The 27,528-nt window shown below is 41.3% G+C and overlaps 4 protein-coding genes across 9 annotated transcripts; 2 read left to right on the top strand and 2 right to left on the bottom strand.

Moving 5' to 3' along the window:
- The first annotated feature begins 158 nt into the window (after positions 1 to 158).
- rereb (arginine-glutamic acid dipeptide (RE) repeats b) lies at positions 159 to 8,542 on the top strand. 2 transcript variants are annotated; one of them, XM_047024661.1, is made up of 17 exons: positions 159 to 300; positions 1,270 to 1,318; positions 1,582 to 1,706; positions 1,845 to 1,944; positions 2,086 to 2,184; positions 2,290 to 2,370; positions 2,469 to 2,622; positions 2,738 to 2,830; positions 2,919 to 3,115; positions 3,232 to 3,390; positions 3,612 to 3,728; positions 3,824 to 4,965; positions 5,053 to 5,263; positions 5,368 to 6,070; positions 6,679 to 6,819; positions 7,096 to 7,270; positions 7,508 to 8,542. In XM_047024661.1, exons 1-17 carry the CDS (start codon positions 275 to 277, stop codon positions 7,539 to 7,541), a joined length of 3,606 nt encoding a protein of 1,201 aa, XP_046880617.1. In that variant the 5' UTR covers positions 159 to 274; the 3' UTR covers positions 7,542 to 8,542. The 2 variants fall into 2 exon arrangements, with proteins under 2 accessions (XP_046880617.1, XP_046880619.1); XM_047024663.1 differs by having other exon boundaries at positions 160 to 300; positions 7,099 to 7,270.
- Positions 8,543 to 9,239: 697 nt separating this feature from the next.
- LOC124470683 (PPARGC1 and ESRR induced regulator, muscle 1) lies at positions 9,240 to 14,486 on the bottom strand. Of its 2 annotated transcripts, XM_047024664.1 has the most exons (4): positions 14,304 to 14,486; positions 10,181 to 13,528; positions 9,957 to 10,073; positions 9,240 to 9,788 (listed from the first exon to the last, which is right to left on the bottom strand). In XM_047024664.1, exons 2-4 carry the CDS (start codon positions 13,494 to 13,496, stop codon positions 9,709 to 9,711), a joined length of 3,513 nt encoding a protein of 1,170 aa, XP_046880620.1. In that variant the 5' UTR covers positions 13,497 to 13,528; positions 14,304 to 14,486; the 3' UTR covers positions 9,240 to 9,708. The 2 variants fall into 2 exon arrangements, with proteins under 2 accessions (XP_046880620.1, XP_046880621.1); XM_047024665.1 differs by lacking the exon at positions 9,957 to 10,073 and having other exon boundaries at positions 9,366 to 9,424; positions 10,710 to 13,528; positions 14,304 to 14,484.
- LOC124470685 (interactor of HORMAD1 protein 1) lies at positions 10,903 to 27,506 on the top strand. 4 transcript variants are annotated; one of them, XM_047024669.1, is made up of 8 exons: positions 10,903 to 10,974; positions 24,053 to 24,117; positions 24,254 to 24,413; positions 24,700 to 24,863; positions 25,015 to 25,063; positions 25,136 to 25,223; positions 26,324 to 26,385; positions 26,521 to 27,506. In XM_047024669.1, the coding sequence occupies exons 1-8, from the start codon at positions 10,927 to 10,929 to the stop codon at positions 27,247 to 27,249; spliced, it is 1,365 nt and encodes a 454-aa protein (XP_046880625.1). In that variant the 5' UTR covers positions 10,903 to 10,926; the 3' UTR covers positions 27,250 to 27,506. The 4 variants fall into 4 exon arrangements, with proteins under 4 accessions (XP_046880625.1, XP_046880626.1, XP_046880627.1 ...); XM_047024670.1 differs by lacking the exon at positions 10,903 to 10,974 and adding an exon at positions 19,311 to 19,520; XM_047024671.1 differs by lacking the exon at positions 10,903 to 10,974 and adding an exon at positions 20,206 to 20,284.
- c9h1orf159 (chromosome 9 C1orf159 homolog) lies at positions 16,980 to 20,275 on the bottom strand. Its single transcript, XM_047024673.1, has 9 exons — positions 20,165 to 20,275; positions 19,742 to 19,829; positions 19,511 to 19,595; positions 19,209 to 19,304; positions 18,995 to 19,051; positions 18,668 to 18,802; positions 18,533 to 18,558; positions 18,397 to 18,427; positions 16,980 to 18,158 (listed from the first exon to the last, which is right to left on the bottom strand). The coding sequence occupies exons 1-9, from the start codon at positions 20,206 to 20,208 to the stop codon at positions 18,055 to 18,057; spliced, it is 666 nt and encodes a 221-aa protein (XP_046880629.1). The 5' UTR covers positions 20,209 to 20,275; the 3' UTR covers positions 16,980 to 18,054.
- Positions 27,507 to 27,528: the final 22 nt, after the last annotated feature.

The raw sequence follows: 27,528 nt of genomic DNA, 5'->3' as shown, positions 1-27,528 counted from the left end.
CTAAGCACTGTTGGCGGTAGGTTGCTGGTCAATGCTTTGTGGACACTACAGCCAAGATGATCCCATTAACGACCGTGCACATGCTCAGTTATGTCTACCAGAGCAAAACTTTGAAGGCTGAGCGTGAGGGCTGAGGTCATTGCACAGCTTAGCGGTAGGAAAAAAAATCGACTACCGTAGCCTCCATTTTGAGGAGTATGAAATAGGGGAATCGCATAGTTTGTATCGACCGCTGCACAGTGACAACACAAGGCACATCATAAAAGCCGCCGACATGGACGACCTGTTCAGTCCGCGAAGGTATTTTCCAGTTGCTAAATAGTGTATGAATTTACATTTGAGGAAAATGTTTGCTTTACGATTGCTATATGAAATACTTCGAATTGCAATGGTCATAGACGGAGTTCTTGCCAAGCTCGACCCTTTGCAGCTAGACAGCAAATAGCCATGCTAACGTTCGCTAGCTACGAAAGGAATTTTCATTGCCTTGGTAGTGTTTGCTTAATTGCGACACGCGGTGCATTGTGGACTAAATATTGTCATATGTGTCAAATCAGTTGTCACCGATCTATTGTATTTTCTATTGGGTGTGCATGTTTCTCTTTAAAGAGCTGGGATGCTAGCGTTATTAGCTAGCTTGCTGTAGGTTATGTCAACACTCCATTTTGCGATTAACGTGCTAGCTACACATCGACGAGCCACGTTTAATACACCTTAGAAGATAGGTTATTAATGACCCTATAAGTCATATTATGGTGTATATGGCTTAAAAACAAAACAGTTTCGGGCCATGTTAGTTTGTGTTTTGGAATATGAAGTCGAAGTGTGAGCTAGATACTCTTCGAAGGGTTCGTTTTTGCAATCTGAAGGCAGCGAAGTAGCCGCATTTCCATTGGCTGTATTTGATGGATGGGTGGTACTAGTGTAAATCACAGCCCAATTAAATTATACTCACGGAGGGTAATATACATATTATTGCATGCTCATTCATTTTTTTTGTAACAGTTGCATACATACATTTTGAACAGATTAATTTGATACCAAGCGCAAATTGTATTTATTTTAAAAGTTAACTATCAGGATGATTTACTTGTTCCATGTCTGTTTCCGTAGTCATCCCTTCCATGATCATACATGGAGTTTTTAGCTTTACAAATGATACATGATCATGAATGTTGATTGAAAGAAGGTACGCTGATATATTTGCATAATCACAATTTTTTAGGTCTTGTAGAGAATACTCATAAGAACACTTGTCTCTATTCGCAGGAGCCTGAACAGTACCCAGGGGGAGATCAGAGTGGGACCAAGTCACCAGGTATGTTTATAAAATAGTAACAGTTTTTTTTCTTTCTTACGAAACGATTTACATTGTTTAGAGACAACATTGTTTAGAGAGATACATCTTTGATTTAGAAATTCTCAAATACATCAAATAGTATAACAACTGTTGCTGCTGTCTCCCCTAAATACATTTTCTTCGTAGTTGCCTTCTTTGTGTAAGAAATCTACCAATGTTCTCTGCTATCACAGTGCAATATGTCTTCTTGGTGTTTACATTGTGTGTTTGCGTTCACTCAGGCTAAGCTCCCGGAGCTGCAAGCACGTCCAGCCCCAGGTATACAAGCACAGACAGAGAACGAAGAACTGGTGTGGATGCCAGGAGTCAATGACTGTGACCTGCTCATGTATCTGAGAGCTGCAAGGTTAGTGTGCTTGCCTTTCTTGTCCAGAGCATTGTTTTAGCTAAATGGCATGTGCTTCTCCACCACATGTATTGAGTGCATTTCATCATCTACCATGTTAAAGTGATGATAGTACCTTCCTGTTGCTTCTGGCTGAAGGAGCATGGCAGCATTTGCAGGCATGTGTGACGGTGGGTCCACAGAAGATGGATGTCTAGCAGCTTCTCGTGATGACACCACACTTAACGCGCTGAATATGGTGAGCAGGAACTGGGGGCTGTTGTATATCTATATATATATATATATATATATATATATATATATATATATATATCTCAACGTATATCTCAATATATTCATATATATCTAAATCACAGAGAGTTGTCCTTTTCCCCACTAGTTACATGCAAGCCATTATGATGCAGCCAAGGCCCTTCAGCGCCTTGTGAAGAAACCTGTCCCCAAGCTCATTGAGAAATGCTGGTCAGAAGATGACATGGTAAAGATACTTGATTTTACTCAAGGTTACAATATACATGTTTGGTCCGAAATACTTTTTTGTTTTACATTTGGCACCAACAAATGTAAACTCTATGCACAACAGAAACGCTTCATCAAAGGCCTGAGACAGTACGGCAAAAACTTCTTCCGGATTCGGAAGGAACTGCTGCCGAGCAAGAAAACTGTAAATACAATAATTGTCTGTTTGTAATATGTCTCCTTGTTGTCTTGGGATTGTGCACACTCAAAATATGACTTACAAATGCACCCTTTTGTTTTAAGGGTGAATTGATCACTTTCTACTACCACTGGAAGAAAACACCGGAGGCTGCAGGCACACGGCCATACCGGCAGCACCGTCGACAGCCATCCTCCCGCAAGGCCAAGACCCGCTCGTCTGCAGCCCCAGTGAATGCCCCCTCTAGATCACAGTCAAGTGAGTGATTAGTGATTAAAGTGTTCAAAGTTATATCCCAACTGACCCATGAATGTGTTCTCTGCACGACATGTATGTATGTTGGAAATTTGTATGTGATCTCTCTTGTCTGCAGTGGACCTCAGTTCAGCCAGTGAAGATGACCTGGATAGTGAGGACAGTGAACAGGAGATGAAAGGCTATTCCTGTGGTCACTGTGGAACCACAAGTAAGCACACCTCAATCCCCCCTGACCCTTGCCTGTACACAGTACTGATCATTCAGCATGAGCCCCTTATAATCTTGTGTTTATTTAGCCTCTAAGGACTGGCACCACGGCGGCAGAGATAACATCTTGCTCTGCACGACCTGTCGCAATTTCTACAACAAACATGGCCGCCTACCTCCAGCCCAAAAGCCTGTAGATCCTCCGTTTATGTTCAAACCTGTGAAGGAGGAGGAAGAGGGACACGGTGGGAAACATGGCATGAGGACACGACGCAGCAGAGCGCCTGTAAGTTACAGAAGCTTCTGGAATGTCTTTCCCTCAGATGCTCACCTAAATAACGTGAGGTTTCCCATCGTCATGTTGCCTTATTATAAGTAACCCAAAACATTTGTTGGATCTAGCTATCCTCTTTAAGGAGTGGTCATAAGAGACTGACAAGCTCTCCTACCAGTGAGGACCAGCCGTCCAGTTGCCAACCTTCCCCCAACGGAGCAACTTCCACTAGCTCAAGAACCTCTGGCACTGACAATAAGACTGATTCTCCTAAGAAGCCTGGAAAAGTAAATACATCAATTATTTTTGTGCCTGGAATACAAATTTCATTGAACAGATACTACATCAAATGACTGCATCTAATACATCACTTTAGAATCAATCAATTTCATGCCAATGCTTTGGAACATTATCTTTAGTGATCATAGTAAATGTAAAGACGTATACGTATTTATACGTCATTATTGGTCTCTGTCAAAGTAATAGCTTCCATGAAATGATGTTTCAGTCACAGAAGGTGAAGGAGGAGGCATCGTTACCAAAGACTGCCAAACGTGGGAGGGAGACGGCGGCCCAGGAAGCAGAGGAGCCGGAGAAAACGACACCCAAAAGGCCCAAGACACGGGTAATCATAATAAACTAGTTTGCTTTATCAGATTTTATATGATGTACACTAGAGAAATGGATATTCATCTGAGGATGGTATGTTGTTTTACCCAGGAGCACCAAGAGTCACGGTCAGAGGGAGAGGCTGAGGGTGAGGTGGAAGAGGAGAGCTCTGACAGTCGCAGTGCCAACGATGATGGCAGCAGTGACACCAAAGACATTGATCAGGACAACCGCAGCTCCTCCCCCAGCATTCCCAGCCCTCACCAGGGCAACGAGAGCGACTCTGACTCCTCTGCTCAACAGGCTGCGCATCAGGCAGAGTCCCAGGCACCTACTGCCACCCCTCTTGACACACAGACCCCACAGACCACCCCCTCACAGGCCCCTATCACGACCTGCCGGCCCCCCCAGAGCACGTCCCCTCCACAGTCTGCTCATGGCTCTCCCTCTCCAGGGCCTGCACAGCCAGTGTCTGTTCAGGCCACCGCTGGCTATCCGACAGGGCAACACAGCCGACCTCAACCCACCCCTCACCCTCTCTCGGCCCCCTCACTGCTCCCTCCCCCTATGGGACAAGCCTTCCCTCTGTCACCTGCATTTCAGGGTCCACCTTGTGCTAGTTCTCACCCCAGCCAGCCTCTGCCTGCCCATGGCCCTCCATCCCAGCGCCCTCCTCACTTCTCCAGGGAGCCCCAGTTCCCTCACCCCCCTGCATCTGGGCCTCAGATCAAACCTCCTCCAACCACACCCATCCCACCATCACACAAGCAGCCCATACACCTGTCTGCTACTCCTTTCCCTCAGATGCCATCCAACCTCCCTCCTCCACCAGCCCTGAAACCCCTCAACTCTTTGCCCAACCAGCACCCGCCAGGTGCCCCTCCACCCCCCCTCCAGCTTATGGCCCAACCTCTGCCAATGCAGGTTCTCCCACCGCAGCCTCCTGTGCTCACCCAGCTACAGAGCCTCCCTGGCAGAAGCAGCCACACCTCCCTGCCCTCTGCTGGTTCCTCTCACCCTGTTCCCTCCGCCTCGCCATCTACTGTTGGCCCAGTCCCTGGCCTCCAGTCTTCCCTCTCGTCTCTTCCTCTACGCCCCTTGCCTAACACCCCCATGGGAGGAGCGCATGTCCAGATTAAAGAGGAACCATTGGATGAATGTGAAGAGCCAGAGAGCCCGCCCCCTCCACCCAGAAGTCCCTCTCCAGAACCTACCGTCGTGAACATAGCCAGTCACGCCAGCCAATCAGCACGGTACAATACAGTATTACCATACAGCACAATACAGTTAAATCAGTCTATATGCTGAATGTGCACTTATCATACTGTTATTACTTTCAGGTTCATCAAACACCTGGACCGTGGCTACAATTCATGCTCCAGGACAGACCTGTTCTTCACTCCCCTTGCGGCATCCAAGCTGGCAAAGAAAAGAGAAGAAACGATGGAGAAGTGTAGGAGAGAAGCTGAGCACAACGCTCGACAAGAACGGGAGAGGGAGAAGGAGCGGGAAAGGGAGCGAGACAGGGAGAGGGAGGCCGATAAAAATGCGGTGAGTGTTGTAGGCGTGCGTTTTCGGATCTTGTCTCCAATCTTACTGTCTAAATGCAGCATGTCAGTGATGGCTTGTGTCACATACTTCCTCCCCCCCTGTAGAGAGCTTCCAGCTCCTCCCATGACAGCCGTATGAGTGAACCCCAGATGTCTGGACAAGCACACATGCGCTCTTCCTTTGAGCAGCCCCCCACCACCGTGGCTGCAGTGCCCCCCTACATAGGTCCTGACACACCTGCGCTGCGCACTCTCAGCGAGTACGCCCGGCCTCATGTCATGTCCCCCACCAATCGCAACCACCCCTTCTTCTACTCCTTGAGCCCAGGGGATCCCCTGCTGGCATACCACATGCCTGGCCTGTACAGCGCCGAGCCCAGCCTGCGAGAGCGTGAGCTCAGGAACCTGAGGGAGAGGGAGCTCCGGGAGAGGATGAAACCAGGCTTCGAAGTCAAGCCCCCGGAGATGGAAACCCTCCACCACTCAGCAAACCCCATGGAGCACTTTGCCCGACATGGAGCTTTGGCGCTCCCCCACATAGCTGGGCCGCCACACCCTTTTGCTCACTTTCACCATGGTCTGAACCATCTAGAGAGAGAGAGACTGGCTCTGGCTGGGCCACAGCTGCGCCCTGAGCTGAGCTACGCAGAGCGACTGACAGCAGAGAGGCTTCATGCAGAGAGGATGGCCTCTGTGACCAACGACCCTGCAGCAAGGCTGCAAATGCTCAACGTAACGCCACACCATCACCAACACTCTCACATCCACTCCCACCTCCACCTGCACCAACAAGACCCACTCAATCAAGGTGAGGCTGGCCTCTTCATCCTGCACAGGAGTTATTGTCGCTTCACAGAATTCTTCCCCAAATTAAGTTGGACCCTAGGTGCAAAATCTATTTGAAGTTATGAACTCCAAAGCTCCTTTTAGATGACCTTGACCCCAACTTTGACCCCTATGGTTCATCATACTCACACATGGCTGAACTCCTCAAACGTGGCTCTGATGAAGCTTTGTGGTTGTTTATTAATGATTTCCTGATTTAAATTGTGTCTTTTTTCCCCCTAGTGGTCAAAAAAGTTTAAAGACATTTGTAACATATGAGTGCCTTTTTAGAGATACCCAAACGTATCACAGGGTTGTGTGTAAGAATTGGTCGTTCATTTATTTAAGTTATTATAAACTGAACATTACTGTTTTTATCACAGTGTAATTGAAGAATAGTCTATGATAAAAATATATATATATGTTGTCTGAGCAAAATATCTAATAACGTATACATCAACATGTATTGCACACATTGTTGATGTAACATTTTCCAGAAGTTACATGTCCAGTTTTGTTTCAACTCAACAGTTTTATACATGATAAAACTGTTATACTATTATAATGTTAATGACTGTTGAATTCCTGTAGGTTCAGGCCCACACCCTCTGGTGGATCCTCTGGCCTCGGGGCCTCGCCTGGCCAGGTTCCCCTTCCCCACGGGCCCCATGCCCAACCCACTGCTCAATGATCTGCCACACGATCATGACATGCTACGCCACCCTCTGTTTGGTGAGTAATTCTTCCCACGCGACCACATACTCACACATACCAGTGTAAATGTTCGTTCTGTAGGTTTGCCTCTTCATATTTGTGATGATGTTAGGGAACCAGGCTATTAATCAGAAGGTTGTCGGTTCGATTCACTGCCTTGCCAAATGAAGTTGTGTCCTTAGGCAAGGCACTTCACCCTACTTGCCTCGGGGGGGAATGTCCCTGTACTTAATGTAAGTCGCTCTGGATACGAGCGTCTGCTCAATGACTAAATGATGTGTGTTGCCGCCCCAGCAGCATATCCCAGGGAGCTGCAGGGCCCCATCCCCCAGATGTCGGCTGCTCACCAGCTGCAGGCCATGCATGCCCAGTCAGCAGAGCTGCAGAGGATGGCCATGGAGCAGCAGTGGCTTCATGGGCACCACCACCTCCATGGTGGACCAATGCCTGGACAGGAGGATTACTACAGGTAAGGGCATCCTCCTGCTGGGATGTGAAACTGGATATATTTTTGAATTGTGTTTATTTGAGTGTTTGTGTGTATCAGATTTTCTATTTAATATAGCCTGAAGTCTATTTAATATTTTAGAAATTCACATTTATTGTGAGTTATTCAGGACACAAACCTCAAATTACATATAGAAGACTGTTTACCAATGCACATAAATAATATTTCCATTACTGACAAGTGTCTTTCTTTTCACAGCCGTTTGAAGAAAGAGGGTGACAAGCCATCATGAGATTCCAGATGGTGCACATAATAGCAGAACAGACAAAGGAACTGTGTACTTTTGACATTATAAGAGAATTGATCTTGGTGTATCTTTTGAATGGTTTTAATATATTTCCTCAAAAATAATCTGTGGATCTGTATGCCTGTTTCTTGTTCAGCACTTAAAGGGAGGGATGGTTAACTCACATTCATTGTTTGTTAGATGGTTTGATACTTTCTTTGATACTTACAGTAGTGGCATAGAATTGTACTGTTTTTTCTATGCAATTTTTATTTTCTAGAAAAGATACAAGTCTTTTCTATTAACGTAGTATTAGAATCCTGCTTACGTCTCTAAATGCATACAGTGGAAAGCACAACAGATATGACATGGAAAAGCAACGTCTGTCAAACCGTGAATTCCAAGAGAATCATCCCTTTCATTTCTAAGCAATCTAACTGAACTCCTTGTACAGAATAACATTTAACTTGCTGTTTGAATGATTAACTGTAATAACCTTGCATGACTGTTTCCATTAAGTTCTTATAAAACTAGATTACCAAGTTCAACTGTTTGTGTTTAGACAAAAACATTAGCAGTCTAATTCAAATATTTGTCTAAATCCTAAAGTTTTATATTTCAAGATATCTTTTCACAATTTAACCTAAGCTCTTGCTCATTAATTTTTGAGATTGTAAATAATATATGTTCAATATTCTATATTATTAACTATGATTAATATTAGGTGTGGACTCTTGACTTTCAAGTTGGCACAGTAAAGTTAAATTATTTAGCTATATACGAATATAGCCTTATAAGGTGAGACATTGTAAATTGAGTATAACTTACGTCACCCCTGACAGAAAAAAGTGTCTAGAACAATGGATGCAGATAGTACTACAGTATAATAGATTTGGATAGACAGATAATAAAAGGTATTTAAACCTTGGTGTCCCAATGGAAAAATCCTGTTTGAATTTTGTGAAATGATATATAAAAAAATATTGTATGAAGTGTGTATTTATTTGAATAAATACATCTGCAATTACATTTAGCACTGTTGTACTGGCATGTGGCTGAGGGCATTTAACACACAATGAAGACTAGGGAACCCTTTATTGTGATGTCAAGCTCCTGGGGTTTTTAGTTGAGTGTAGACTTGTGGACTCACAGAATGTTTGGGAAGAAAGGGCTGAATTTACACAATGGAGAGTGAGTAGGAAGGGAAGGATTCATTGTTTTATTGACTAGTGATTACATATTTCTATCACAGATACTTCATAGTCAATACAAGGTACATATTTTACGCATATGACACGCATTATTCAAGCTGCAAGCATCAATGTATATTGTGTAAATGTTGCTATACTACGTTAATGTAAATAGTACATAATTATGCAAGGCAGTAATTAATTATTAAACAAGTACACAATGCAAGAAGTGTCATTCTTTATGCAGGAGTCTTAAACAGCTGATCATTCCTGCAAAATTAACTCTCATTACATACGGTTATTTGACATACAAGTCATGGTACATATTGGCTTGATTTATTACATTTGCCCAATTTGGTAATTTCTGTGCAATGCCTACATTACTGAAGCAACATTGAGGCATGTTTCCACCAAATGTATTGCCAATGACGCATGACACGTAAAAACCTGCCTATTCTTTTCCCAAAATACCTACTTAAACCATCCAAATACTTTCAGACTGATTAATGTTTTACAAATAGATGTTCTACACAAAAATATATGGTTCCTCTCCTTTGCACTGTTTTCTGTGAGTTTTTGAATTCATAAATGTACATTCGATTATTGAACATGCATGCTAATATAAATCATTTTCAGTTTTGTATGAAGCACTCATGTCCGTCACAATTCTCAGTCCTACCGTTCTACTCTACAGTATGGTCCCTACCAACCTCCTTCCCAGGTCAGCCCTGCTAGTTCTGCTTTTAAAGAATGTTTGATACTATGCTTGGATGCAAAACTTGTCACTTATTATTCCCAAACTGGAAGGATTAGTATGACTTACAACATGCCTTTACACCTCTCCAACTTTAGGCACTGGATCATTTGATCCTATGCTATTTTTGTATTAGTATAAAAATGTATATGGATCACACCAGCAACCAGCTACAGATATACAAAAGTGAAAACGTCTGGAAAGGTTTCCTTTCTAAATGTTGTACATATCATGGCTCCTCTTCAGTTGTCCTCATGTATCGCCGCAGGTACTGGATTGCAGATATTGCACTCACATTTGCTAGCAGGGCTGAACATAGTTTAAAAAAATTATGAGTGACCACAATCCACTTGTAAAACAGTAAATTTGGATGCATAGTGCATAGTCAAATACAAATATAGTAAAGTGAAAAAAAGACCTTGAGAAAGATCTTTTTTTTTTACTACAATTGCATGTTATTTGGATTGTTGTATTTACCTGCTTTCCAAGCATCTACTGCCTGGGGATCAGTGGACCTCAGAACCCAGGAGGCAAAGGCAATGCAGACCAGACACATGTCTGACTGCTTTAGAGCAAAGTGGAGGCCATCTCTCCCTATGACAAAGATGAATATAAGTGGGATGGAAACATACATTCTCCTGCATGCAATTAATGCCTCTTTCAGTTTTGTAGCACATATTCCCACAGGGAGTTACACTTACTTGTTATCAAGACAGATGTCTGTAGAGCGTTAAATCGCCTGTGCTGTTCAGAAAGTTCTCTGAAAATCTGTTGCCCAAGTTGTATTACTTGAGGAGGCATTGAAGTGATCCTAGTCTTGACCATTTCAGTGACTTGGTTGTCAGTATCAATATCTGTCAATTTCCTATGGGATGCAGGTGGGAACACCCAGGCGCCTGACCTTCTACACCAGCTGCTACCTTTCCCCGGGAAGCGGATTCTCCTCAAAGAGAGCAACCTTTTCCAATCCATCTGCCAGACATCCCTGTTAAAGAGTTGTTGATACCCATATGAGGCTGTTGTGGTGGACCCAGCGTGTTGGGACTGGATGTCATCACGAGTCACCACTCGGATAGGTGAGCTATCATCCTCCCCCTCAGACTCAGCGTATGTGTCAAGTGGAAACAAGAGATAATCCAGCTCTGGGAAGGTGAGATCTCTAGGAGCTGAGTGAGAGCAAGAGAAAATAGGAATAGGTTCTCCTTTGTTGCCCTGGGACAGCTGAAGAGGAGAGAGTAACATTTCACCTCCATACTTTGAGAGACGGCAGTTGGATATCTCAGGCAGTGACGTGCTTTGCGGGTCGTAGATAAGTGCTGTGCGGTTATCTCTTGGCTCATCATCTTCAAAAAGACATTCAAATACCTCTGGGAAGGAGATCTGATATTGCTGATCTATAATATCAACATTTGTGAAAATTGGAGAGGGCGATCTTGTTCTGGGTGTGATGGTGCCATTCACTTCAAGGAACGGGTTTTCCTCAAAGACCTGGCAGGTGCTGTGAATCAAACTTATTTCTGCCTGTTCAAGTATTGAATGCAAAGAAATGTCCTTTAGCTGCACCTCCATTTCAAAGGCATTTACATTGCGCATGCTTTTGCTTTTTGTCAGCCCTCTTAGAAATGTATTATTGTCTGAAAAGAGAGAATTTGGAATGCAGTCTCCAAAGCCCTGTACTGTTTGTTGTTCAACATCAACATGGTTCCCTTGTTTCCCAAGGTCCATGTCTTCCTCCTTTAAGGATCCTTTATAGTACATAAGTTCGTTTGACATTTGACCTTGGAGTTTTAAATCCTGTGGCTCAGGACTGGGATTTGTGCTGGCTCCAATAAACTGCATGTATTCCTCATCAAAATCAGAGAAGGTAGAAAATTCACAGCTTGAACGGTCTGGTTTGGAGTCATCAAGGTGTGTAAAATAATCTGAGTCTGCAGTATCTGATGGGTCCACTTGAGGGCCATCTGTTAAAAGGTATTCTGTTGAATCAGCTATGGAATTGTCCAGCACATGAGTATCTATGACATCCACTTGTTCTCCTGCGGTTGTCGGAAGCTGATGTGCCTCTCTTATTGGTGATGGGCTTCTAGTTTGCCTAAGTTGTAAGATGTCCTTTATTGTCAATTTTTCCATTTCATCCCAGAATGCAGAGATGGCATACACTGGTCGAGTGGGGACTAATGGGGTGTATTCAGGGCTATATATTTCAGGGCTTTCAGGAACAGAGCAAGGGGTCACTGTTACAGTAGGAAGAAGAGGAGTGGGACATCTATCTGCATCCAATGCCAGAAGTTTACGATCTTCATCAACCGTTTTTTCCATCTTTGTATCAGACAGTGAGCGGTGTGAAGAATCACATGTCATTGAGCTGTCTGGTGGCATTGGGTGGTTACTGTGTACAATGTGTGGACATGTTTTGTCAGAGTCAAAGTAAGTGCGATCAGATGTGTCCTCGTAACTTTCATGTTCTTGTGGCAAGTCTTCATCCACATCTGACTGTAAATTAGCTACAGTAATTTGTTGGGTTGAGGAGGTGCTTGAGGCAGAGAAAGTGTATTCTGATACAATGTTTTGTGTCATCAGTGAAAGACGCCATTGTGCTTCATGAAGCAGTTGCTGAGGTTCCTCGGCAGAATCTGTAGCTAAAAAATATTCATCAGAATCAAAGCTGGCAGTGGAAAAGAAGTCTGTGTCGTCTTTTAATTCCTGAGAATCAGTGCTGTCCATTGTAAGTGCATTTTCATTTATATGTGTAAATGTCACATTGTTGTCTGTGAGTACTCCATGGGTTACCATCTGTTCTAAGCTGTCAGTTAAGTCATGTTTAACAATTAAAATGTTAGAGTCATCAATGCCATCTGAGGGGAACTCTGAAGAGATTTCATCCTCAAATGAAGGAGAGGTTGTAGTAATTTGTTTTAGGTCCAAAAAAAGTTGTCCATTTGAAAGATCTGTATATATGGTAGAGGTTGGTTGTGCCGTTGAATTATGGTGTGATTGGGGAACGTTTTCCATGTCTTCTACCTCAGATTCATGAGCTCTATCTTTTTTCAACCCTGGGCCACATTTGTAGGGATTATCTGTTGAGTCGTAGGTACTGGCATTGTCATCAGAGCTCCTACAAATCTTTACAAGTTTTTTTCTTCTTTTTTTTTTTGCCAAGGGGGCAGCCTGCCGTCTCTGTCGTAGGCTACTGTCATTCACAGTCACAAACCAACGCTCCTTCTCTCCTCTAGGGGCCTCACAGCTGTCACTATCACATGCTGCTTGATCTGGACAGCACAACAGCTCCGGGTTTTTGTTCAGCTCTGCATGTTGACGGTTTGGTGACGCTGACTCTGAAATTATGCCTGATGACAATGTGCTTGATGTTCCACCCTCCTTCTGCTTGTTTTCACAAATTGCTTTGAGATCTGTCAAATCTGAGAAGCCACTGCTAGCACCACCAGCATGGTTAAATGATTCTTCATCACAAACTGGTTCAGCCATCACACTCTGCTCCATGAACATTTGATCATCGGTGATGCTCTTGTCTGTTACTTCTATGTCCTGCTCAGCTCTTTTTATTGTCGTTAACTCTTTAGTAGCAGCATTTTTCTCAGAGTGATCAATATGACTTTTATATGGCCTTTGTGACTCAGAGGAAATGGTCAGGATCCCACTCATCTTCAGGGGAGCACTGACCTTTCCAGGTGTATCTGGTGGATTATCTGGTTGTGTGTCTCCAAGCCCTGTCTGACAGGATTGCAATTGCAGGATTGTGCAACCCTCGTCTGCCTTTCTGAGTCCCTCGACATTAGGCTCAGATGGCGGGGTCTTTGTACAAGCGATCTGCTTCGGCTCATGATTGCTTATGTCTACAACAGGGTTTGCTGCACCTTCTAAATCTTCTGAGTCACTCAAGCTAGAATCATCCGGGCCTGCAAGAGTGGGCGGCAGGAGGCAGCATTCCTCACTGTCTTCATTGAAGCCCTCCCAGTCCTGCTCTGCAAGGTGTACACTGTGGTCTAAGTCATCCATTTTTACCTAAATCTTTTTACACGCTCCAGCATCTGTGAAAAAGTTAACATTTCATGTCAGGGGATCAGATAATTTACCTTTTCCTTTCAGTAAAATGTTCCTCAAACCAATATGACAACCATAGATGCAAGTTAAGATGTAAAACAGGGCAATGTCAATTGAACACTTTGGGAAAAACATTAAATTCGGAAGGTAATTCCAGGGCTGGGGAGCAAAAGTTGTAATATCATGTCTGGAACCATGCAGAAAACAAACTGAAAGGTAACATGCGCCATAGGAACATGGTGGTTCCATAACACAGCCCTAAAATACTACATGGCCTTACTCCTGGAAAACAAGTCTTGTGATCTGATTGCTGCAGCAACTGTGCTAGTCCACAAGATCATAACAGGCCTAGAGTCAATAAGGATCCCAAAGAGCATCTGGTATACCAATACTTGACTCAACTTTCATGTATTTTTCCATCCAGTCACATCTACAAGCATAGATAAAAAAGTGTCACCATATTCTTCATGCACTACTAATAAGCCAAAAACAAGATATGTATTAGTGTATAGTGGATTATTCACTCATTGATCAAAGCTTTTGACATAATTGAAACATATGGTGATCTACAGTGATGTTGACTCAACCAGGATAAATCAATTATGAACAGTACTGTGGTGGTGTTTCAGGTTGGTGGCCTTAAATAGGTGTATATGTTCCATTGTCGGTCAGGCACACAGGACACACGAAGGTTAACATATCCAACATAGTTACACAGTACCAATGTGTTTATTCTGCTCTGGGTGTAACAAGGCAGCCTACCTGTTGCCGAGGCAGACAAGTTCCAGATCCAAGCTTTCAGTTGACTCTCTTTGCAGGGCCATCCTCCTGTGTCCCCATACCCTTGTGTGTGGGAGTGAGGCCTTGCCATTCAACCATTATAAATAGAGCAATGTGTCTAGTCACATGTAGTGGCGTCCTTAGAAGCTTTGCCCTCCCAGAGGTGTAACATTTCAGTCCTTTAAATAGAGGCCCTCTGGAGTTTGTAAAGGTAATTTCAATTGCAGTACATTGTTCAATTCACCTTTACCCTGTACAAGAAGCAATGTAAGGCACACTGATATACTGTTGAAGGACAGTGAAAAAGTGCCTCCATTTATTTTACAACGCTAGAATCGAACTAAAGTAATTCACAGAGCATCAGTCTGAAAATTATGTTGTGTTTTGATATACTGTTGTTTCATGTCTGACGTGTCAAGCTGATACCATGACCTGTCTAAAAAACAGTTTATAAGATGAATAATTAAAAATGTGTAATAACGGTTGCATGAATTTGTAAAAACAAAGGTATAGGGAAATGCTTATCTCGCCCAGTTGGGCTGTGAATAGTTTTATATATTTACAGCACTAAATAAAAATAGTAAAACATTCTATATGGCATTTATGACCACTTCCGGAGAATGTCCTCTCACCAATCAAAATGTTTGCAGTATAAACTAACATGCTGTACATCCAATCTTAAAATAGTATCAGATAGCATTTTGGTGGATGGGGGAAGACTATGGGGAAGACTCTAAAACGCATACACATAATAAAGACAACATGTATTCTATTGTAATCTTGCACTTGTAAAATATCATCTTTTTACACAAATGTTGTGTAAAAGCGGTATTTTGATCGATATTGTGAGTAGCCTACATGAACCCAAGTCTGCATGCTTGGCCATGATTACAACAGTGACCTTAGAGAACTACAACTCTGTATTAAGTTGTCTAACACGCCCCTGAGCGTGGTGTACTGTGGGAATGCAAGCGGTGCAGAGCGTTAAAAAACGCTGTAGTGGACACGCGTATTGGATAAGGCGATGTTCTAAGTGCAGAACATCGCCATCACAAAAGCAGGGAGCATATACATATCCTAGCAACATAAGATTCAAGCTTCTGGGAAAAAAACTCAAATTTGCTTACCTGGTGATAATTAAAGTGTTCTGTATCTTGTTTTCTTTTTTTAAATCAGGGGGTGTCATTGTGTTCAAGTTGTATAATCTGTCTGCAGTTCTGAGAGAAAGCATTTGACTTAGACATGAAGATTTGTCATATTTTATTTGAAGTCATTACTAACTATGGCAGTGTGGCAGGGTAAAGGGTGTTTGTGGAGGACTTCCAAATGGCAGTCATGTTGTGTCTACGACAGTTGAGAATGCCGGTGGGACAGAGCACCGACATAAAAATATACATCAGCAGAAACAGCATCATTAATAAAAACATCCTAAGGAAGGAGCCGATCTGACTGCCCATCCAAATTATTACAGTTTCCATACAAATACAGGTCAAGGGGTCCGTGGGATGGTTTGTGCAGCACATCTTCTTCCATTCTATCCACACCCTCACGTCCTGCTGCAGGTGGCTGGGCAGCCTGGTCAATACTTCCTGGCTGGTAAGTAGGGCCTGTGGGCCCCTCTCAGGAATAGATGTGGGATGCCTGCAGAGAGGACAGAGAATCTCGACCCCCTCCTGTTCCACAGACACAGCCATGACCTGAGAGACACATTCCAGGCAAAATGTGTGGGTACAGTCCAGCATCTTGGGTGTCTTTAAGACATCGTCATAAGCGTTGAAACAGATTGAGCATTCTGGTTTGACCCCTGGATGGTCAGGCTCATCTTCCACTGAAGTTATGTTTGTATGCCAGACTTCCTGGCTCTGCATTGCTCGTCCTCAGGTGTACATTTAAAAAGAGCGCCTGAAAGATGCAAGTGCATTAAAACGGCATTGAGTAAGCAGTCAGCAATGTCACCACAGTAATACAATTGGAGCAGTTTGGATTTGTTGCTAAGGTTTGAGGCCCAGCATAAGGAAGGTGAACATTCGGTTCCAATAGTGTATGTGATATATTAATTATTAACTTCTCCCCGCTTCTTCCAATCTCCTGTAGATAGGCACTGTAAACAATTATATAAAATATTGTTAAATATTATTGAAACATAGAATGTTCCATTAAAAAGATTATCAAAACCAGATAGAATATTATCTTCAACGTATTCAGTCATCTGTCAACTACATTTTATTGAGCCACGATATTTTGACAGATCTGTACCGTTTCACAGAACTTCTTAAGTCCTTACCTTTGAAGTTTGGTATTGGGTGTCTGTGAGGGTGGCTCTGAGAGAAATATTTGATTTGGGCATTGTTTGAAATGAATGTAGCATTGTCATCATCATAGCAACATAGAATGTCCTGTCCTCAGCAACAAAGTTTCTTGCCTTCTCTCTTACTGTTGTGAAATTTCACCTGCTCACAATTCTCCAATAGGTAGATAGATAAGGAAGCTAATTTTAATTCCCCAATCTCTCTTGGGCCAGCAGACTAGGCAGGAAGGTTGGGAAAAAACTGATAAAGATGACTCAGCAAATGGATGGGAGTGAGTATTGGTAAAAGAAAAAGCATAAATTCTTTGTTTGGCTTAACAGTCAATACATAATAGAGACATAATGGGAGATTAAAATAAAGGTGCTTTAATCCTGTAAACAATACAGACTCTTCAGAACATACTTCATGATGATTAAAACTAGAAAAATTACATTACAAAAAACACAAATAAATCATTTGTATAAAACCTGTATGTACATATGTACAATTGTAGAATGGCTGTACAACAGCTAATCTCTACGCAAAAGATCAATACTCCTTTGAATGAAATCCCATCAGTGGTTCCTATTCTGTGATTAACAACTTCACAAGATTCACCTATAAACACAGCATGGAACTCCAAATGACCCAAAGCCAACATGTGTTCTGCCCCCAAACTTGCTATTAGTAAAAATCACTGGATTATTGATTTAAGAATGTGCTGTATAAGGCCACAGGATACCAATTCAATATCCAATACTATCATCTCAATTCTGAATTATCACCACATTTTTCCTTATAAAAACTTTAAGCAAACACAAATGGCACAGCAATGTGTATGTGCATTTACCTTTAAAGACAAACATCTCAACACAGTTTGGCAAAATGTCTCACGTACAAACATTCACAATTGAAGCTCCTTGTCAGTGCTGAAATGAAATTCAAGTAATGTCTGTAATGATAAATAAAAAGTAGAACTTCATCTGAACATCTATTTAAGATTCCAGAGAATGTAATGTAGTTCAACCCAACCTTATACCAATCCAGTACATAGGCATAAGGGTATTTAATGTTTACAAAACAACAATGGGTCCAACTGAACTGAAATTTGCCAGGTCAATTTCAAGTGCCCTTTCTTTGATTTACTTTCTTATTGTGCATGTGTGCTGCAAAACAATACATAATAATACATCCAATTTGGTTCAGAGCTTTGACTACAAATTACTCACTCATAGGTCATTCACTATCCACAATGGAGGATAATGTAAAAACTACTTTGGCCCAAAGCGAAATATGCATACTGAAAAAAATACAATTTAAAAAGTATGTACTATTCACAAAAAACGAGCAAACAAAGAAGGTTGTGGCAATGTTGCAGATGAAAGACATGCCAACCAATGCTGTTAACATGCCTTACTGTTGGCACACATGATCTGCTCTTCGCTTTACACGTTGTAGACTTTGGTTGTGGCAGTGGTGGGGATTGTGGCACCGCTAGACGCAGATATGGCAGAGGGACGCTCCCTTCTGACATATCTTGGTTTTCTCCCTAAAGATATAACGGGAATGGAGAAATTAAGGAACCTGACAAACTCAATTGCAAGTATCAATTACACATAGACATATATTTAAATAGCTAAACTCTTACACAACAACAATGCATCTGTCTGTGAAGATTACTCTTTTATATCATAGTTCAACTACTTTGAATCCAATTCCTCAGTACTGTCCAATTCTGTACCATCCTAGCATTATAACAGGTATAGTGCATGTTGAGGGTTTCTTACCTGAAGATGTTGATCCTGGTATCATGACAGCCTTTACACAATAGAGAAGAAAACAGCCTTGGTCATTAAACCACTTAAGGTTGTAGTTTTAATCATGCCTGCACTACTGGAATACGAAGTTGATAACAAAACTTACGGTTTCACTTGGCTGGAAGATAAAGGCTGTAAAGGTCACAAACACAAAGTATGACTGGTCAATTCAGTTTGATCCTATTCAACCAGTATTAACTATATACTTTTGCAATCAAATTGATCAACAATTTGAAATTACACTTGTTGCGCCGGTAAAATATACTGGGAAGTCGATGCGAGCGCTTGAGGTAGAAAAAGGAGGCAACAGACAGGATCAGGAACAGGCTAATCAACAAAGTTCCAAGCAGGAGGGAGGCTGCCACTCCTGGGCCACCTGGTTACAAAACACATAGCAACCAAAATGCCCAAATAAACACAAAAAATTACAATTTTATACATAACAAACAAACACTGAATCACATTTGTACTGTAAACCAGATAAACATTCACACATGAAATACTTTCTGGAATTGTACAAGATTTATGACATGGTTTTCTAGGATGTCCAATCATCAGAATTGCTTACCAATGTTGGGAATGAAGGTAGTCATTGTTGTTCGATTTGTCTTCTCCATAGTGTAAGCTAAATCAGGCAAAGACATACAAATGAGCATAAGAAGTACATCCACCACAATCTCCACCATACATTCTAATAAATGAAGATTCATTCTAATTCTAGGTTTCAAAGATGTTTCTCCCCCCTCCCCCCATTCTCAAGGGCTCTTCTAGTGGCTACATACTGTAATTGCAGGCTGTGAGGTTGTCCATTTCAATAGTAGCTGGGTCACACTGCATACACACAGAAGTATTGTTCTCCAGGACACGTAGATAACATCCTAAGGACATCAAAACAATATAGTTATTGTATAGTAATAGTTTTCTGTTGGTTTATGATTGAGGTATGCATTTTGGCTTTACCCTTTAATGACAAGGCCAGAAATAGTGAGAAATATACATTCTAACTTGATAACAAGAGGTCATAAGAGATGTGTAGGGACTTATCAAGGAGGGGAAATGGATGGACCTGGTGAGAGTAAATTACCTGGCTCACAGTAAGTGTAATTTGAACATGAACTGTTTACTCTTTGTCTTTCTCCACAGCAGTCAAATTGATTCTGATGAAGAGCCTATAAAAAAACAATGAATAGTTGTTGAATGTCAAGGCTAATGCTTAATCTCATGTCACATGTAATAGGCTATTCACCATTTCCCTACTGCCTGTCATTGGTTTGAAATAACATGCACAGGGAAATTGTTGTAGTTACTTATTTACCTTGATCCATGGGGCGTCAGGTCTGAACACAATCAAACTCACTGCCAATACTATGGGGTTTGATAGAGCCATTATTGGTGGCTTGAAGCTGGAAAAATATTAGATTGTCAGTCACCAACAAATCAAACTAGAAAACCTCTGGGAAATAATAAATATCAATTTCACAACAACAATTTGGGAGCAGCAACAGTTAGACAATGCCAATGACTCAATGGATACACAGTCTACAATCAAGAACATCCAGTTTAACAAGATAGCTAGGTTAGATAGTTGTTTGTGTCTCCAAGCTAGCTACTGGGAGCTAACTCACATGTTGTTGACACAGGCGAATGCCATTCAAATATGTCTGTATTCAAATATAAAACGAACAACTTAGCATTCACGGTTAATTTTATCACCAAAAGAAAACTTCCATTTACTCACCCGGCACTAGACTGCGATTCGAAGAGTTTTAACTCCAATACCATACACCCATTTACTAACAGCACTGACAGTTCTGACAGTGAGACTTCCGGCGCAGGCGGATTGTCTTTCAAAATAAAGGTATGTACTTGATTCACTTCGATAAATTCTTAGAATGTCTCCTGATTAGATTACCTTTTTTTAGGCCCTTTTTTTTATAGGACTAAGGACTGTTTTTCATGACGTAGCCTATACTTAGGTGTAGAATAATTGATTTCAGGAGTACTTCTGAGTTAGTTAAAAGTTCTGACACAAGTGAGGTGCATGATACCCACCTGCATCAAATTGAGCACCTTTTTCAAAGTTAGTGTGGTTGATGGGGCCCAATAAAGAAATGCATAGCCCAATTTACAAAAATCAAATTTTGACTAATGACCTGACCTCATACTACGTACTCTTGCAAGAGGGCATTGAAGGCCGTAGATGTCCCTATGGGGAGGGTGGATAACTTTACGTAAATTGGTGTTGAAATTACGAAGGACCTGACCTGGTTGTGTAACACAGACACTGTGGTGAGGAAGACATGGCAGAGACTGTACTACATCAGACATTTCAGGAAATTAATTGTCTCCCCACATACTCCGTAATATCTATACGTGCACCATCGAGAGCATCCTGACAGGGAAGGTTTACGGTCAGCAGAAGTGCTGGAGGAGTAGCCTACCACACCTTCAAGACATCTACGCTAAACGGTGCAGTGCAGGACTAAAGTCAGCAGAATCATTAAGGATTCCAGTAGGCCCAATCCAATATAACGGCACCTTATCTCTTCTGTGGTTGGGGAGTAGGATCTATCTATCCAGAGGCCCTGACATATTCTACCCTCAGGCCATCCAGAATCTGAATGAGGATATTGCAAGGACTGATTGTCGTTCCCCATCACGATGCCATGCCTTCTGTATTGCTCTAGAAATTCACATAAAAAGTGCTGGGAAACTGACACAAAAAATTGATCAAATGTGTTGACTGCACACAGACAAACAGTGAGTAACCTGCGTTCATTTGCAACTTTAGCTTTTACAGAATGCACAATTGCAAACACGTTAGCCTACATGAGCATCCATGAATCCATTTTAGAACATAATTTCGCGAATGTCCCAATTCAATCATTATAACGAATGTTTTAAATAAAGACAGAGGAAAATTAATTTTAAAATTAGCTTTTCTACAGGTACACTTTTTGAGGTTCATGTTGTTTATTTCTAACTTGTTTAACTACATGCTCTTATGGTTCTTTCCTTTGGCACTTGGTGGTTTTTACAATGTATGCTTCATGTTTTGGCTGCCCGAAATGTTAGGGGCTATCTCGTTATTATGATCAGTGACCTATACACTTTTGTAAAGCTCTCTCTTGGAAGTCCCTTTGGATAAAAGCGTCTGCTAAATGAATAAATGTAAATGTAAAAAAGCCCCGCGAGACAACGGGTGTCCTGATATGGCGGGAATAATAAACAGTTGGCATGTCATTAGTTGTCATCTCATTCGCTATTCTGGGTTTGAATAAACTAGGCTAATTGATCAAGCAATACACAGCTGGGTTGTTTAGTAAGTTGCTAATGTTAGCTATTCAATACAGGAAAAACTAGCGTTCTACAGCTCGGCTACAAATGACTAGAAGGGCACTTCTTTGAATTTGAAGTTTTTGTTGGTGTTTGTGAGGTTAGATTTACGTTAGCTTGTCTAGTTAGAGCTAGCGTTATATGGGTTGATAACGGTTCGGTTGGTTTGGTTAAACACATCACTTACTTCATTTTATAATTTACTGTTTGGTAAGTTACTGTGTTGGTGGTTAATTAGTGTAATAGAGCGACCGCGCCAGCCACCGGTAATAAGCCAGCTAGCTAGTTAGCCTATACTGTAGCTCCAGTTGAGCTCCAGTATTATTTCTGACTGCTGTAGAGAGGCAGCTAAATCTTTTTTTGCGTTTTGGACGTCCATATGGACGTCCATAGACTGACGGCGATGGCTGCTGATCTTTGCATGGATGGACGGACGGCGATGCTGTTCAGAGTGCCGTCCATAGAGGGAGCATATATTTTGGACGGCGTCATAGCCGTCCATATGGACGGCGATGCTGTTCATAGTGCCGTCCATAGAGGAAGCAGATATTTTGGACGGCGATGGATTAGCAGGGACGTCCCTCGTGCCGTCCATAGAGGGAGCAGATATTTTGGACGGCATCATAGCCGTCCATATGGACGGCGATGCTGTTCAGAGTGCCGTCCATAGAGGGAGCATATATTTTGGACGGCGATGGATTGAATGTTTAGCAGGCTGTTGAGCTAACAGAACTGCCGAAGGCTACCATAGCATGTAGCTAGCTACATTAACTTTGGATGACTCAATCTTTTGTCAAGTTAATTTGTATGAATTGCATGTTAGTGCAATATTTACGCCTTTATTCTGTTTTTTTTACATAATCAGCAGTATGATCTCATGACAATATAGACTTGAAAAACAATATGTTATGGTTTGGGTTTGCCTATAGGCTACATATATTTTAATTATTTCGAGAATTGTTAATAAAGACTCATTTAAAATTTTAAAATTTGGAGTGTTAGGCCCATAGGCTATTACGTTTTGCATTTGTCTCCGCTCAAAGTGGTTCGTGCGCAACATTGGAGCTACTGACTGGTGGCTCCAAATCCACCCATAAAACACTTTAAACTGACGGCTTCAAAGACCTAAAGGGCAATGTATTTCATAGGGTCATAACACAATGTTAAAATCTTAATTGAGTCTTTATTAACAATTCTCGAAATATTTAAAATATATGTAGCCTATATCTAGGCAAACCCTATAACATATTGTTTTTCAAGTCTGTATTGTCATGAGATTATATTGTTGATTGGCCTACTTTTGTATGTTAAAAATAAAATAAAGGCGTAAATATATAGCCTTCACTTAAATGCAATTAATACAAAATAACGTGACAAAACTTATTGAGTCATCCACGGTTGCTGTAGCTACATTCATGGTAGCCTTTGACGGCTTTGGTTTGGCTCAACACATCGTATTGTGTTTTGCATTGGTCTCCGCTCCAAGCGAGTGTTTGTTGTTTTGCGTTTGTCTCCGTGCGCAAAGTTCGTGCGCAAGATTGGAGCTACTGACTGGTGGCTTCAAATCCACCCATAAAACACTTTAAAAGTTGGTTTAAAAGACCTAAATGGCCTAAAAGTAGGTTTAAAAGACCTAAATGGCAATGTATTTCATAGGGTCATAACACAATGTTAACATTTTAAATGAGTCTTTATTAACAATTCTCGAAATAATTAAAATAAATGTAGCCTATAGGCAAACCCAAACCATAACATATTGTTTTTCAAGTCTATATTGTCATGAGATCATACTGCTGATTATGTAAAAAAAAACAGAATAAAGGCGTAAATATTGCACTAACATGCAATTCATACAAATTAACTTGACAAAAGATTGAGTCATCCAAAGTTAATGTAGCTAGCTACATGCTATGGTAGCCTTCGGCAGTTCTGTTAGCTCAACAGCCTGCTAAACATTCAATCCATCGCCGTCCAAAATATCTGCTCCCTCTATGGACGGCACTCTGAACAGCATCGCCGTCCATATGGACGGCTATGACGCCGTCCAAAATATATGCTCCCTCTACGGACGGCACTCTGAACAGCATCGCCGTCCGTCCATCCATGCAAAGATCAGCAGCCATCGCCGTCAGTCTATGGACGTCCATATGGACGTCCAAAACGCAAAAAAAGATTTAGCTCCTACTGCTGCTGTATTTGAATGCATCAAAATCAGACTTTCCCAGTTCATTTTAGCTGCTGTACACATTGTTTTTTCTTAATATACAATGTTCTTTTTTCACCGCAACAGGTGTGTAAAATGAATCCAAACGTGTGGAACATAAAGGAAATCCTAAGCCTCCCAACCGGAACTTGGTAGGCAACTACTTATGATAAAAGTTCGTTTTTTGAACCTAACCTAAAGTTCGAACCTAATTTAGCGCTGTCGTAGTTACTTAGTTTATATGCAAATACTGAAATATATCTCTCATTTCTATCTTTCTAAAAATAGTGTAACTAAGAGTCTAAGTAGGAATGGGGCTACCAGTGACTACTCCAGTATATCAGACTCACAGTTTCTGTTCGGATCTCAATTCTGGCCTGAAAACTCACAGGGCACGTCTCAGGAGATACTGTTTTCATCTAGAGCCTCCCAACAAAGTTCACAGGAGGTAGCTAAAATATCGTTTTTTTTTTATTCCTGGGAAGATATACAATTTTTGTCATTTTAGATTTGCAAGTTATGCACTCAAATAGCCCAGTAACCTGTTGCTATCAATTATGGCAAAACATTTGTCAATGTATCCATCTCATGTATCACTATTGATCACATTAATAAAAGTTTATTCAGTACATGCTTTGATAATTAGACTGTATCCCTCTTTGTGGCACCATTTAAGACAGGGAATCATGTAGATCATAATTTCTCAAATGGTTATTGACATTGTTTCTTTTTAGGCAAGTGATCCAAAAATCTCAATCAACTATCAAACAAAACCATTCCTACTTGAGAGAGACTGCAAGGACAAAATCAGAGTACCAAATTTCCCTACTGGAAAGGTTTTTAGCATTCTGGATAGATTCGAAGAGGACAAGAAAAAGGCAAAAGAAAAAAGGGAAAGGTCTGCATTGATATTGATTCTCTATGAGCAATCCTCCACATTTACATTTAGTCATTTAGCAGACGCTATTCGTTTCCTGTGAATCCTTTCTTCATCAACATATTGACAAGACAATGCAAGCATAACCTATTCATGTTTTATTTGTTATTAGTGATATCCTTGCCACAGAATGTCTTCAGTTTCGGGAAAACCTTGAAAATGTAAGCAATGACATAACGTAATCTTTTTAGATAATTGTGTTCATCTATTAATAAAGCCTCCTTTTTTTCCAGATGAAGTGCTCACTTGCTGGCATTGAAGAAAATACAACCATGGGCAGAACAGTCTTATTGGAAGAATTAAAAAATGGGACAAAGACATGTAAGTTTGGCTGTGATGTTGACTTAAGCAATAAGCCCCAAGAGGCCGTGGTTTACGCTGATTTTAGAACAGGTAAGGGGAGTTGTTAGGCACAACGCGAAGCGTCAAGGAACAGGAAGCGTCAAGACAGGCCCTTACCTGTCTTGGGGCTTATTGCTTTTCTAAAACTGTTACTACAAATATTTGATATGGTTTCATCAATAAAAACAATTAGAAACAAAATAGTTTAATAATAAACCGTCAGTCTTCCGCTACTACAAAGTACAGTTCCTGCATAAATCGTTGCCACACAACAGCCAGATGGACATTTTTGCCGTCTATATCAATTTGGAATATTGGATGCGCAGTAATATGGAATGTTAAAGACTGTAATGAGGACAACCTGTGAGGTTATGCTGGATTTTACAACGGCATGGAATGCGATAAAGCCAATCACAATCAAGGATGGGAACAACCAGTTTTAGAATAAGAATTTGTTAACATTCTGATACAGTGATATCAGTCCATTAAGTGTGGGTTTAGCTCAGTGGTAGAGCATTTGCAGATTAAGAGGGTGCAGGTTGAAATCCCCCCCTCCCTCACACACACACACACACCCCGCAATGCATGTTACTAAATTAATACATTACATTGCATTATTATAATAAAGAGAAAGTACAGCATCTGCAGTAATATTTTACCAACAATGTGACATTCTGATGTCATTATTTATATCTGAAATTGTATTGCATTAATTTCAACAAGCAAAATTAAATTAATATACAATGACGGAGAAAGCATTTCCAGTTCTATCAAGATCTTAGCATCAACATTAATCAAAAATCTTCCCTCCTGTCTCTAAGGATATTTTCTGACCAGTAGGTAGTGCTCTTGGTCAACAAATAAATTGGTCACTTTTCTGTTACTCTTAGGATCCCCACTGTGTCACTTTGTATTAGAAAGTGATCATAAAGATTCACTTTGATCGGTTTGTGGACATTGGTCAATCATTGTTAAAATAGGGTACACTATCTGCATTGTAGTTTACAAACTCAAACCAGTTAAGCCTTTTCTATTACAAGTATATGCCTGTAAATTGGACTTGTGTCATATCTTTGCAGTGCAAAAAAATATTTCCAGTCTGCAGGATGGTATTGCATCGCTTGAGGAAAAAGTAGCCAAGGTGAGGAATTGTTAACCTTGTGTGATGTGCATATGTTATGAAGCCAGATTTTATCCAGAGGCATTTTTGTGTAAAAAATGTATTTCATTAGAATCCTTTGATTTCCAAACAAACAATTTTGTTATTTTGTCTTAGACTGGAGTGGTCACCACAAAACTACACTCCAATGTGGATAACTTGCAGAAGAACCTGGAGGCCTTGAGACAAGCGCAAGGCAGAGACCAAAACATGCTTGAAGAGGCCCTATCCCTACTAGGCACCTTGGTTTCCAAGCTTTCAAAGCCAACCCCTGTCAAGGTGACCAACAGTATGGTCCAGACATCGCCAAGTCTGGTTGAGAGGCCATTTGAGCTTGAGCAGAGTAGACAGCCTGACTACAGCAAGCATGACTTCACCCAGCCTAACAACAGTCAGCCGGCAGTTCCCTCCAAAGGCCCTTGCGGCAGGAGCATCACAGCTGGCCATAGATTCACTCAGAGAGGCCGCAGGAAGCAGCCTCTCGGGAACAGAAGGCCAACATTGCTACCACCACAGACCAGGAGCAGGGGCAGAGGATGTGATGAAAACAGCCAACTACCAACAGAAAGAATTATAGAGGAATTTGTTAAATCACCTGTCAAAGAGCAGGATGTCAGTCTCAAGCCAAAACCTTTGAAACAACATAATAGGGAGACCAAAACTAACAAAGGCAAGGAAGGCTTCCTCAATCCTTTCACCTGGTCCCAGGATAGTAACAGCTCTCTGTGCATCAAAGGGAGTGAGAATCTTGCATGGGAACAGTTGCCAGCTGATCCCACAACTGAGGTCACAGGGAGAGCCAGGGGCTTCTGGCAGCTGTTTGACATAAGTTGTGATTCTGACTAATGTGGTGAGTGATGGTCATGCCCAATCCATTAACCCATGGGGTTTGTTTAACTTTACAAAATAAATGGCAAAATTGTTATAACTTGCTGTAATAAACCACTGTTCATTAAATTCTCACTTCAGTTTTATTGAGTGTGAATGAATGAATATTTGACTTTGTTAGTCTATATATTATTTAAATGTTATATAGTGTTATTAAGTGTTATACAATTATTTTTGTGCAGCAAATTGTTTGGGCGATGACAGAAATGTATAAAGAGTAAAAAATAAAAATAAATT

This window comes from Hypomesus transpacificus, chromosome 9, assembly GCF_021917145.1.
Source record: "Hypomesus transpacificus isolate Combined female chromosome 9, fHypTra1, whole genome shotgun sequence".
In the NCBI taxonomy this organism is placed as follows: domain Eukaryota; kingdom Metazoa; phylum Chordata; class Actinopteri; order Osmeriformes; family Osmeridae; genus Hypomesus; species Hypomesus transpacificus.
Note: the sequence above shows the minus strand (reverse complement) of the source record. Positions and strands in the feature narration are given on the sequence as shown.